Here is a 14,630-nt window from a genome sequence, read left to right on the forward strand (position 1 = left end):
GATAAGCAAGTGTAAATTAATATTCTGTTTTTGAGATTTTTTGCGCAATAAACTGAGAATTTATAATGAAAATATGTACCCGATATCATAGAGTTTCTTTAACAATAAAAATTAAACATGCCTATATAAAAACTAAAAAAGGAACTAAGATAAAGCTTGAAATTGGCAAAAGTAATGACCAAGCATCCACTTGGTCAAAAACACTTCACTGTACAACCTTATGTATTGAACTTCAAGAGCCGAGCTACCATTATAGTGGTATAGCTAGTATTATAGTCATGACATGATATAATATGTCATAAATTGTAATTATATATAAAATACGTTGATATTCTTTAATTTTATATAATTCACATTTTCATCGTTATAGAAGCAGTGCCACATGCTGAGTTTTTATTTTTTTAGAGTGAATGACCAAAAGGAATTATTTGCATAAATATTTGTCTTTATAGAAATAAATACTTGTGTCAAATTTCCTGACCCCGTCTAACAAAATAATGGAATTATGGCAAATTATAATGAAATAAATTATTTAAAACTTACAAAATTAAATACACTTCCTTGCATCACATCTGAGAATCTATTGACTAATATTTTGCCACTGCTGTTACTTTAATGATATTTACATCCAGTAAAAATATTTTTCAAATTGGAGATGGTGTGGTGGAAAATATGTGTAGATTTGTTTGATTTGACATGGAATGACCCTAATAGATGCTACCCTATCAGACACATTTGTTCTGTCACATGCAATAGTTAAATTAGATAAACAAAACTTCTGATAATGGTCCCACCGAAACTGTCACAAGGTTCTTTGTTTAATTGGTTATTTTACAACGCTTTATCAACTGCTATGGTCATCTACTATCTGAATGAGATGAAGATGATACCAGTAAAATGAGTCCAAGGTCCAGTGTCGAAAGTCATTAAGGTACAGTACCACAATAGTTTCTTTATTTAACAAGTGGAGTTATAAATGTTATTAATTTAACAATTATATTTTATTGTTTCTCCACTTTATGCTAAGAGTAGAATACTTTAGAAATCATGTTTTATGTTTTTTTTAACTTAGAATCTGAAAACTCAAATAAAGCCTGAACATTGTATTTCCAATCAAATCGTTTTGGGTATATATTTAGCCTGTCGTTTGGCAAATATTGAACATATAGGCGATCAAAAAATTGAAACTTTAATTTAAACTATACATATCTTCTAAAACTTAAACTCAATGTGCCACCTGAAGAAAATGTTTTCAATCAAAATTACTTTGGGAATATATAATTAACTTGTCTTTTGGCACCTACTGAACATATAGTCAATCAAAAACTGGAAACTTTAATTTTTCACTACAATATTCCTGTTTTTTTTTAGTAGGTTGTTTTACGACGCTTTATCAACATCTTAGGTTATTTAGCATTTGAATGAGATGGTGATAATACCGGTGAAATGAGTCCAGGGCCCAGCACCGAAAGTTACCCAGCATTTGCTCATATTGGGTTGAGGGAAAACCCCAGAAAAAACTCAACCAGGTAACTTGCCCCAAACGGGAATCAAACCCATGCCACCTGGTTTCCCGGCCAGATGCACTAACCATTACTCCAGAGGTATGGACTATTCCTATGTTCACTACAATAAATCTGCCTAATAAATACATACCCAAAATGATGACATCATTCTTGAAATCACTAACTGCCCAAGTACAGGAACTGCTCTGTGGTGTGACCTTCTTGTTTCTGATGTCATCCAGATATGATGCACTTTTTGCCTGATTCCCCATAGATTCATCCAGTAATTGTTTACGTTCAGTAGTTAGTGTTATTCGTGTGTTGGGAGCCAACCTCATATCAGCTTTAACCTATGAAAAAAGGGATATGACAGAATTAATCACTTATTTTACTTAGATCGCCATGATACGATGACAAGAGTTGCACAATTTTCACAACTTACATTATAGTTGGAGGTATAAAATTGTAGCATTAAATTTTTTGTAGTTAGAGCAAAAATACAAGATGGCACATGAAATGTCATACCATTTCTTTTACACGTAACACATATTTATTTTTATTAAATTAGTACAAAAACAGTATAGAATTAATCATCATAGGCTGGAAAATGTTTCATAAGAAATAATATGTTCAATATGACTGCCATTTTTCCTTACAACCTCTTGTAAACCAACCCTTATGTTCATCATCACTCTAGGACAGAAGTCTTCAGATATCGCACAGCATTTGAAGGGTGGTGTGAATAAATAAAATTCTATTCTGGGTGAGGGAACATCCTAGCATACCACAAGAGAAAAAAAATGTATGGGTCGCGATTTCGAGCCATGCAATCATCGATCAATTTTTCTTCAATGAAACCGTTAACCTAAGTTTGGTACAAAGCCATGTTCGAAAATAGTTTTATCCACCATCTTTTGGCAACAAGACTCCCTATGCAAATGCAGTGGTTAATACAGGCTGGAGCCCATCCACATACTGCAAACACTTGATTTTCTACACAAGACTTTGATGTTCTTGTGATGTTGCATCGTTTCATGAAAGACATTAGGATGGAAAAATCTGACCACCTAATAGCCGGACAATAATCCATGTGATTACTTTTTATGGAATTCCTTAAAGAGGAATTGTTCAACAAGAAGCCGAAAATGAAGTGCAGCTTATAGTAAAGTTGTTTTGTGCGCTATCTGAAGACTTGTGTCGAAAACTGATGACCAGGGAACGGATTTATATGGACTAAAAATATATGAAATATGTAAATATATATGTAGTTATTTTTACCAAAATATGGAATTAAATATGGATTTTTACCAAAATATGGAATTAAATATGGACTTAAAATTATAAAAAAATGACTATGTACGTTAAATATTGGTACATTTTAATCAAACTAAACAAAAAATATAATGGACGTACCTTATCTTCCAATGTAGTTTCAACAAAACACAATTTTTATTGTCTGTTACCATAACAATAGGTTACAAACATTTCTTTCAAGTGCTGAAAAGTGAATCTTCTTCTATTGTCTCTGAGGATAGATTTATACTGACTAAAAGAGCGTTCGACGTCACAAGAAGTAACTGGTACATAATTCAATTTCACAATGTCTGCTGGGGATAAGTCCAAGTTAATCTTCACTGTTGATTCACCACTCATCACAGCAACAACCTTTTGTAGTTCTTCATATCCAGGGTTTTTTGAAAGTACAGTGTCCACCTTAGCTCTTACTGCATCTGCAACTTTACCTCTACCACGATTCAGTTGTTCCACAGTACTATTTATAATTTCAAAACTTTCAGATAGTGAAAGGTGCCTATTTTGGAGACTTTTGAGCGTTTTTATGATGCATGAAAATGTATGCTGAATGTGAGCTAAGTCATTCTTCACACTTATGTCACAGGTAACTGTTTTCGCAGTATCAATTGAGACTGCATCTTCAGAGTCCAATGCAAGGAGAACATTGTTAATAGAGTCTATATGTTCGGCATAATATTCAACTGCTTCTAGCCATGTACCCCATCTAGTTAAAATTGGCTTTGGTGGCAATGGAATTTCAGGGTACATTTCTTTCAACACGTTAACTCTACTGGGAGCTTTGAGAAATACTTTTTTCACTGATGAAATCAACAAATCTACTTTAGGGAAATTGTCTCTGACCACTTCTGCCACACGATGAAATGCATGCGCCACACAAGTAAAATGAGTCAATTTAGGATATACAACAGATAATGCTTGTCCAGCTTTGACCATATAAGGGGCAGCATCGCTAATAAAGAATAACACATTATCGTACATAATACCCTTTGGCCACAGGATACCCATAGCTTCGTTGAACAGTTTAACTATAGTTTTGTTATTGCACTTTTCTAGAACATCACAATGTAAAAGAATTCGTTCAGAATATTGTTCACTTAACAAACCGATAACTACATTACCAACAAGTCTACCTTCTTTGTCGGGAGTCTCATCAATGGAAACCCAAATTGAACTATCTTTAATTTCATCTCTTATCTTCTGTATTGTCTCATCGTAGATGGATGGAGCATACGTCTTCCTAAGTGTTGACTCATCCGGGATTGTATGTTGAGTATATTTTTCAAGGAATTCCCTGAAGACCTTATTCTTTAGTTTGTAGAGAGGAATATCAGCAGAGATGAGAGAACGGCACAGGTCGATGTTAAACTCAGATCTTACATTCGATGTTGTTGGTTGTGTTAAAAACAATTGTCTCTGCTTGGAATTTAGTTGTTTGTTGGCCTGATGTTTACTAGTTGTAATGTGTTGTTGCACCAGGAACTTTTGTGTAGATGATACTGCACACTGACACAAATTACAAAATAATATTTTATTGTCAGTTGATAAACCATCTTCTTTAAATTCTGAAATGTAACTTGTTAGTTTTGATTTTAAATTGACTGAATGACGTACTTTTGGCATATTTACCGTCTTTATAGTATGATTTACAAAACTGAACCTATGTGTACTCTGACTGGCATTTAACTGTTGAGCTGCACAACTGAAGTCTGTTAAAAATTTTAAATTAAATTAATACAGTTTTGTAACTTACTTTCCCATTGTTGATAGGACTGCTAATTTTCAAATAACTCTGATGTTAAAGGGATTACTGAACATGTGTTTAAATCTCTATTGTTGAAATGTATTTTTAAAAGTTAATGGAATTTTGTTTTGTTTTGTTGTTAAACCTAATATAATATGGACTGTTTTATATGAAATATGGAAAATATATGGAAATTAACGAAAATATGTACTAAACTCTAAAATATGGAAAAATATGGAAAATAAAAGTAGGATTTTTCAACCCTACACATTGTGAAACATAAAGATAATGCAAAATATAAATTATATTAGCTTTATAAGTAAATATGTATTTACATATAAATCCTTTCCCTGCTGATGACGAACGTACGGTTCATTACAAGACAAACATATGGGTTCGTTACAAGAGGTTGTGAGGAAAAATGGCAATCATATTGAATATGTTACTTCTTAGAAAACATGTATCAGCCTATAATGATTAATTCTGTACCATTCTTGTACTACTTTAATACAAATAAATTATTATGTAAAAGAAATGGTATGATATTTCGTGCACCACCCTGTATGTTTCATTTTATAGCATTAATTATTTGAAAAAAAAAAAAGTGTTTTTAGGTAAAAACTGTTTTGCTATTTTATGTATTTGAGAGGGATAAATGAAAATAAGATATCTATATAAATGGTAGTGGACATACACGATATGTTACAATGTTCAGTTCAATTAAATAAGTATAGTTTTAATTAAGTTGCCAAAAACACAAAAACAACGAATAAAAACCACGAAAATGGCAAAAAAAAAAAAAAAAAAAAAAAACAGTTTTACGTTTAGGAGACATTTTGCTATAACAATGTAACACTGAATGAATGTTCGTGTTTAAATTCAACAACCAGCAATTTTTGTAATTTAAAAATCAACAAACGAAATATTACAAATTGCTGGTACTTTCTTTCTTCATCCCTGCCTAGGAACAAAATCTATGTTCAGGTCAAAGAGTATTACAGTTATATTCTCTGGCCCACATGTTCTATAGCAGACGAAAGCAAAGATCAATATTGCAAATATGTAGTTCACGGTATTCCAGACTGTGATGTGAGTATAAAGATTTTTGGTTTGCTTGCTCAAATCGTGTCTTTCCTTGCACATGATGTCAGGGTCTGGCAACTGTCTTGTGATGTATTAAGTGATAGGATTGAACTGAAGTGTGTATTTAGGAGCTATTGGGGTATCGGAAACAATAAATAAAAGGTTCATAAACTGATAATCGGGCATCTTGTTATTCAACAAAGAGCTTCCATGTTTAGTTATTTAAATATACTGTCAAATTATTCTAGGAAACATCCCACTGTCAATAGACTATATAATAAGAATATTCCTTTAGGAGAAAAAATTAATTCTACAAACTAATAATAATAATAATAATAATAATAATAATAATAATAATAATAAATCTTCTTCTTCCTATAACGTATTAAACCTGGTTGCCTGTTACAGTCTCACTCTGTCGTTTCAGCTGACAGCCCAAAGATCTTGATCCTAACGGGCAGTAATTTAATGCTTGGTGTGGTATCCTTGTTCTAGGCATCCTGAGTATATGAGATTTCTATTTCTGTCTATAATTTTGAATTAATTCTTTCAAAATATCCAAATTTTTCTTCTTGTCTAATCTAGTATAACCACCAGTTCTTCTTAAAAATTTCATTTCATTGGTAGTGCTTCGGTGTTCATCACATTTATGTATAGCATATATTATATTTATTATTATTTATTTCTACTGCAATAGATCCCAAAGGAGACTCAGAGAGTCACAGAATATACAAATCAAAAGACTTACCCCCTAACAAACAATCAATAAAGAATAACTATCAAGCAAATAAAATGATCATGCAAGAACAAACAACCATGCAAAACCATGCTTTAATCATTTAGCACTGAAATAGAAGCGGAAATCAAATGTTATATAAAGGACACAGAAATTAAAAAGACTTTAAAAACAGTGAAATAATAAACCAAAGCTAATCATTTTATAACACAAAGTTACAATCATTTAGTGTAATGTTAATTTACAAATGTATGTAGCACATATAGGCGAATCCAGAAATGCATACCTATAGTATGTTAGTTGGGAGACAGGAGGGGAAAAAGACCTTTGGAGAGACCAAGATGTAGATGGGAGGATAATATTAAAATGGATGAGGGAGATGGGATATGATTGTAGAGTAGGATTAATCTTGCTCAGGATAGGAACTGATGGCGGGCTTATGTGAGGGTGGCAATGAACCTTCAGTTTCCTTAAAAGTCATTTGTAATTATAAATAAGTTATACATGTATAAACTAATTTTAAATAATATTTTCTTAACCTTACTCTTATGTTTTTTGTTTCTTAATCAGAAGTAAAAATAAATATTGGTACATAAATGCCTTTATAGTAATTGGATTTGCAGCAAAATAAAAACTTCTTGGCATTTTATTTAATATATTCTAAAAATGAAACAAGTCACAGTGATGAGTGCAAACAAATTTCTCTCCTGAATTAACTAACACATATCATAATCTGTATCACTGTTACAATTTTTAAAGTCCACAGAAATCCTACAGAAGCATTACAGCTTTAAACGTGGTACCAGTATTCTGTTTGGGATAATTTTAATACTGTCATATATCCTGAACTCTTGATGCATGTAAGGCAAAATAAGGAAAAATATCTGTAAACAATACGAAATGGTTTGATTTAATAGCTGACATGCACAATCAAGGTTGGCAACTGTTGGAATTAGTTAGCTTTTCTTTACCCTCTACGAACGAATATCAAATGGTTTATAAAGGGAAGTCCTGGTAGCTGTTTGGTCAATGGGAAAATGGTGCTGCTTGGTGGCATATCTACATACTAAATAGTTGGCAGGCTTTCATTTATCATACAAATTCACTTATTTTTCAAGATAATTTATTTGTATATGGTGTAAGGTGTACTGGATGTAAATTAAAATGGAAATGGAAGGCAAGATAACCACTTGTATTTTTTGTCACAACCTCCTTTATTTTATTCTTTGGTCTTGGAGAGGGTTATGGTAGCATATAGATGGCAGTGAATCTGTGTGCGCACTTTCTTACTAAAAATTTTCTCTACTGTCAGAAACTGTTCCAAGAGTTAGATGATTGTTTCAAATTGTTTGAAAACATTGTACGAACAACAAATTAATAGTCAGCAACTATCATCTTAGCTACTACAAATACGAAAATGGATATGTGCATGTGTCTGTTCAGTGGCAACAATTTCTTACTGTACTACGAACAAAGCTAATATATTTGTTGAACATGTGTTCCACTATGAAACAAGAAATACGGAACAATTAAACATACCTATTTCGAGGCTACAAGTTACATAATTACTGCAGTTAAAGTATACAATAATAATAATAATAATAATAATAATAATAATACTTATGGCTTTTAAGAAACCCAGAGGTTCATTCCCGCCCTCACATAAGCCTGCCATCGGTCCCTTCCTGTGCAAAATTAATCCAGTCCCTAACATTATATCCCACCTCCCTCAAATCCATTTTAATATTATCCTCCCATCTGCGTCTCGGCCTCCCTCCAGCCTTCCACTAACTCTCTATATGCATTTCTGGATTCGTCCATATGTGCTACATGCCTGCCTATCTCAAACTTCAGTAATAGCAGAGCGGGTAGAAGAGACAGTGACGATACTTCCACTAGTCCAGTGGTTCGTCGCAGATCGGCGCTCGCTCTGCTTTCTGTTCTCAGTTTCAGGAGCGCTATTCGAGTCAATGCAGATGTTTTTAAAATACCCACTAGATAAAAGTATATTATAGTTTATCACAATATTTTACTTATTTAAAAAATGTAATACTACTACATTAACTACTCTTGAGTTATATCATTCACTCCTGAATCGTAAATACGAGTATAATAATCAACAGTAAACTGGAACATTCTGTCAGCTTCAGAGAGAAGAACGCAAAAAAAAAGTACAGCTTCGCAAAACTGAACATTTTTGTGTTGTTGTAAGTACATTTTGACACAAAATTATAGTTTTCGATGTACAAGAAAGTATAATATAATATATCAAATGGGACATTATATTTTCACCAATACTTTTTTACTACTGCCAGAGTGGGTAGAAGACGTTACTTCCTCTAGTTCGGTGGATCGTAGCCGAGTGGCGCTAGCCCTATTTTCAGTGCCCAGTTTCAAGATCGCTATTCAAGTGAATGAAAAAGGTTTTTAAAAATAACCCATTAGATAAGAATGTATTGTAAAGTACTTAGTTGCAATATTTTACTTCTTTAAAAATGTAATATTACTATATTAACAAATTGTGAGTTATATAACACAACCCTGAATAGTAAATATAATAATTAACCGAAAAATGGAACATTGTGCCGGCTTCAGCCAGAAATACGCAAAAAAAAAAAGTACAGCATCGCAAAACTGAAAATTTTTTATGGCATTATAAAGTACGCATTGACATGAAATTATACTTTTTATACACAAGAAAGATTGTAATATAATGAAGGAGACAGTTTATCTTCACCAATAGTTTTTATCTGCTATTTAGTCATTAGTTGCAGTTGTATCTGGTTTATACGTAATTCAGGGGAACAAAAAATATTACGTGCAACTTAGACTCATTAATTAAGCTTCGATATTATATCTATGCTAATGTAAGTTTTGATCTTTTGAAATACCTAGGTTATTTTGTGTTTTGTAAAATTAAAACAATTTGGTAGTACTGTATTAAGTAGTTGTATGCTACTTATTGGAGAATATTAAATTAACGACTTTTCCATGAGGTCTATTACTTTCTCATATGCTCGATTAGAAATCTCTTATGATGTGGAAACGTAATAAACAACTGTAATAAAATTGTAAACCAGATTAAGTTCTAGCCTAGATGCAAAGTAGAATAATACTGTACTTTTCTTACCTAAATAACTTTTACGTTAATTACGACTAAAGTGCTATTATTAAAAATAAAATAATTAATAATTAAACATGTATATTTAATGAAGTAGAAGCTAGGTGCTTGGATTCAATTAGGAGTTCACAATTAGCACTTTAATACAGCACATTTTTTAACCGGCACATAGATTGAAAAATCTTCACATGTAGAAAGTCTATGGTAATCATCACAAGATAATCATTTTCTAATTCCAAAATATCGCTCTAGAGGATCCTAGTTAATTTTTTTCTGTCTGAATATATTTAAATCTGCTATCCCACAAGAATTAATATATTTCGCTAGTGCTCTGAATTGTCACTCTAAATAATTCAAGGGTTCTTTCTTAGGCAAACGTGTTCTTTATATTGTCAATTACATGTCATATATTTTCTAAAATCGTGTAATGCTAGAATCCTTTGTACAGGGCAGACGAGGGAGTCTTTGAGTTCAGCGTATCTGCAAGGTCGTTCATTCATCTTTGAATTCTTTTGTATTTTTCACTTTCCTCCAACCCATCACAGTTTATGACTCTAAAAAATGTATCGATTTTGAAAAACTCACACAAAACAGCTGAAATGCTGGTCTGGAGTTCATTCACTGGAAGGAATTACGGTCACTGTAACTAGACATAATTTTGGGCATTCAGGTGTGGAGTAATGGTACATAAATGCATACAAGCGCATGATCAACTAAGGTGTTCTTCTGATTTTCGGGTGTCACATCCAATTATTTTTTACTCGGATATTTAACGATGCTGTATCAACTGCTGGATTATTTAGCGTCAATCGAATTGGTCATAGCCAGATGGTACTTGGTAAGGATACATAGTTATGAGAACGGATTGATGTCCTCTTCGTTGGATATTTTCTCTTCTTTTCTTTTTTTAAGAAATCGAGGCAAGTTTGGGAAAATAAGTGTTATAGCATACGGTTTTGGTCGCCAGTTCTTGCGTGGAAGTCCTACCTCTTTACTGGCAATAATAAATTTATCGGCTCTTACAATCAAAAGTCGCCCTCGGTAGCGCAGTTGATATAGCACTGGCTTTCAATGCTCGAGGTTGCGGGTTCGATCCCGGCCGAGATCGATGGCACTTAAGTGTGTTTAAATGCGACAGGCTCATATCAGTAGATTTAATGGCATGTAAAAAAAACTCCTGTGGGACAAAATTCCGACACACCGGCGAAGCTGATATAACCTCTGCAGTTGCGAGCGTCGTTAAATAAACCATAATTTTAAAAAAATCACAATCAAAACTGCAGAAAAATGGATATCACAGATATAAGAACGAGCATACAGTTTTCTGTGTTCGTGGAATTGCTCTACACCACTTCTGAAAAATAGTCTAGTCTATGGATGGATAAAAGAAAGTCTCTTCCTTACAGATTATAGAGTATCTATAATTGGATTTACATCAAGAACAAAACAATTAGGCTTATTACTACTCGCTCACATAAATGGCACAATAAAAATCACCCGAACACCACAAGAAATATCTTCTTAATTCCATAGCAGAACGAGTTTTACATGCTCTGTCCACAGTACTGAGAGGAAAACTGCAATCTTAGAACGATCGCCACGCCAATGTTTCGCTCAGTTGCCACGGCGACACTAGGGGGTTTAAAAGTCCCATTAGACCCTTGCCGAGTTACCACACTTTCTATTCTAAATGCTCTGGTAATAGTAATAATACTGGTAATAATTTATTTACTTATTCTAGCAGAGTTAAGGCCATTGAGCCTTCTCTTCCACTCGGCCAGAAACAAAGGACACTTATGCGACAGAGCAAGTTAATAACACAAGTTTATAATTACAAACTAATATTTAAAAAAAACATTGGGCCATCGTCATACTAAATAGTAATTACAAAATAATATAAAGCTTAAAAGTTACTTTCAATTAATATTATTGTAAGTAAGGGATAAGTGAACTAAATTATACAATAGTACAAACTGAGAATTACAAATTAAGAAATAAATTTTAACTATATGATAAATATTTTATATATATATATATATATATATATATATATATATATATATATATACAGGCCATTCGGTATCTCGTGAAACCTATCTGTGCATGAGAGGAAAGAAAAAGTGGATTCAGAAGCTTCCCTCCTCGCTACGCTTCGATTTGCAGCTATAGCTAGCTCACTCATCTCCATCACAAAGTTCTTACTATGAGGTACAGTGCACGAATGCATTTGGTTTGACGAGATAACGAATGACCTATACACACATACACACAAGATAAAATTAAACATGTTTAAGGAAGAAAGAAAACAAACATTCTAGTGAAATAAAAATTGTATTAAATTATTAATAATTAAAATGAAGATTTAATAAATGCAATGCTAAAAGTATGTAAAATAACCGCGATAAGCTAAAATAAGGTACAGAAAAATTATGTCTGAAGCTATAAATTATGTGGCTTACTATTAGTCACACATTTTAATAATTTATTTTTAAATTGCAATATTGTTCGACAGTCCCTGATGGAGCTGGGTAGGGAGATCCAGAAATGAATTATTAATGCTGTGAAAAAGGAATAATCAGCTATTTTATGGGAAGACATAGATAATAAAGAGTCATTTTTAGAACGAGTGTCCAGGCTGTGATAAGGGCAAGAAATTAAAAAGTAGTGAGAAATACTTACAAGAAGTACTGATGATGCAATAAAGAAAAATTAGTGAATGGATATATATTTGATCCTGTAATCTTATGTATTGAAGCAATTCCAGGAAAGACATATGCTATATGCTCATATTTGCAGAAGCTGCAAATGAAACGTATGTAGACATTATAAATGGTTTGTAATCTTTGGACTAAATTAGAATTTAAATCTGTTAGTAGAATGCTGTAGTAGTCAAAATGTGGCATCACCAATGTCTGTATGAGAATTCTTATTAACTGAAAGGGTAGAAAATTTTTCCGGAGATGTATTGAAAGGTAATAGTAATAATATGCATAGAGAGTGTTAGTTGGGAGACCGGAGGAGGAAAGACCTTTGGGGAGGCTGAGACGCAGGTGGGAGGATAATATTAAAATGGATTTGAGGGGGGGTGGGATATGATGATAGAGACTGGATTAATGTTGCACAGGATAGGGTCCGATAGAGGGCTTATGTAAGGGCGGCAATGAACCTGCGGGCTCCTTAAAAGCTATTCGTAAGTAAGTAAGTAATAGTAATAATAAATAGTCTATATATTAAAAGTATCAAATGAAAAACTATTTATTTAACTGACCTGACAAACGTAAAAATTCTATATTATTTGTGATTCATTTAATCAACTGACCTGACTTAAATATAAAAATTATATTTTATTTGTGATTTTTGTATAATTATATTATAAGCTGACACACTAAATTAAATCCACATTATCGATTGCATTGAACATTCTGCCTCAGCATCTTTTTATAGTTTTAATAAATATATTTACAGCCTTTTAGCAAACCCTTCACTCACGACACACTGTTGATTGTTAGTGATGAACAACTGTCTGTTGTAAAATCGACACAGAAATAAGGGATTTCTTTATGCACTTGTATAAAGTTTCTTCTCACACATATTAAAATTGTAATAATGTAGACCTACAATCCTAAAATATGTCATAAAAATGAACATAGCGATAAGAAGAGAGGAAGTGAAGTAGAAATTCTTTTAAGGAGTAATGCACACTAAATGCGAAATACAGAAAAAAAAACACAATACACGTATTCACAGGTATACATATAGCATACGAAAAGACAAAGCTAGCTCCAAACTAAAAAATGAAAGTTTAAGCATTCTTTGAAATCATTTATATTTTGCCGAAATGCAATTTGTCGCAATAATATCCATTTATAGCATTAATTCGCAAATAATGAAACTGGCTTCAAAGGCTCGCAAATGTGATGAAAGGTAAAGAAAACTGAAATAAAAAAGCAATAACATTCCTATTACTTTTATCACATTTACCGCAATTGTGATATTTTCATGTCCCTAATAATAATAATAGTTATACAATATAAAGAATGCCTTACCTCAAATGGCATGAAATTCTCTTCTGTTTTTGTTTTTGGTTCCTCTGTAAGTTTGGTCTCAGATTTCTTTGGGAGAAAGAAACTAGTAAATGCTGCTGCCTCTGCTTGCATTTTACCTTCCTTCTTTCGTTTTCCTTCATTTTTCAACCTAGAAAAATAAAATGAGATTTTATAAGGAACCAGGATTCAATACCAGTTGTGCAGCACACCATTAACTGAACAGCTAGAATATCAGCTGTCCACTCTGGTAACGAGGATCCGAATTTTGGTGGGTCAATGTGGAATTTATGGTGGATAAAGATGGTGTTATGTGGTAGGTTTTTGCAGGCTACTCCCATTTCCCCCACTAGCATTCCACCGTTGCTTCATTAAATCACACTGGTGTGCTGTAGACACTTCCAATGCTGCATTAAGGGCAGTGCTCTTCGACAAGTACAGCATGTTCCTCCAAGAGGGACACACTGAAGAAAATGCACACATAAACACATATTTCTATATAATTATAATATAATTAACTACTATCTACTATTAATTATGACTGACAAAGTAAAAGCAGAATTTTTACATGATAGAAAGAAAAAATTCAAAATAATCAGTACATTGTTAGTTACACACACTTTCTCATTATACATATTACTAGTGATATAAAATAAAATGATTAGTATTAAGGAAATGTGTGTCTAAAAAATGTTCAATATCATTACAGAGTATAGTATTTTGGAATAATATACAAGTTTTCAATGTCATATCAATTCTGGATTCAAAACTTAGTAGACACTAAGGTGCAACTGAAATTACCTTACAAACTCAGAACACTTAACATTAGCTACTGTATCAGTTATTCCCTGTCAGTACTGTCCCTCATAGGCTATAGACATTAACACACAACACTAAAGGAAAACCAACTGCCACTACAAAGTTATTCAACATGGGATGTACAGAATTCTACAGATCTGGAAGATATCACTATAGATTCAAATAGGGAAATTGAAAACAAAAGCGGCAGCAGTTCCAAAAGAGATCATTATACATTCAAATAGGGAAATTAAAAATAAAAATCAGCATGGTGGTGGTGGGAGTGGGG

At 32.6% G+C, this 14,630-nt stretch overlaps 1 protein-coding gene across 1 annotated transcript in view; it reads right to left on the minus strand.

The window, feature by feature from the left end:
- The window catches only part of LOC138709166 (chromatin assembly factor 1 subunit A-like), an 81,664-nt gene that overhangs the window by 46,639 nt on the left and 20,395 nt on the right, over window positions 1-14,630 (minus strand). Inside the window, exons 6-7 of the mRNA XM_069839723.1 lie at window positions 13,547-13,694; window positions 1,657-1,855 (exon numbers count right to left, since the gene is read on the minus strand). Of these exons, the coding sequence (XP_069695824.1) occupies window positions 1,657-1,855; window positions 13,547-13,694 (347 nt within the window). The remainder of the gene's footprint in view (window positions 1-1,656; window positions 1,856-13,546; window positions 13,695-14,630) is intronic.

The sequence above is a fragment of the Periplaneta americana genome, chromosome 11, assembly GCF_040183065.1.
Source record: "Periplaneta americana isolate PAMFEO1 chromosome 11, P.americana_PAMFEO1_priV1, whole genome shotgun sequence".
In the NCBI taxonomy this organism is placed as follows: Eukaryota; Metazoa; Arthropoda; class Insecta; order Blattodea; family Blattidae; genus Periplaneta; species Periplaneta americana.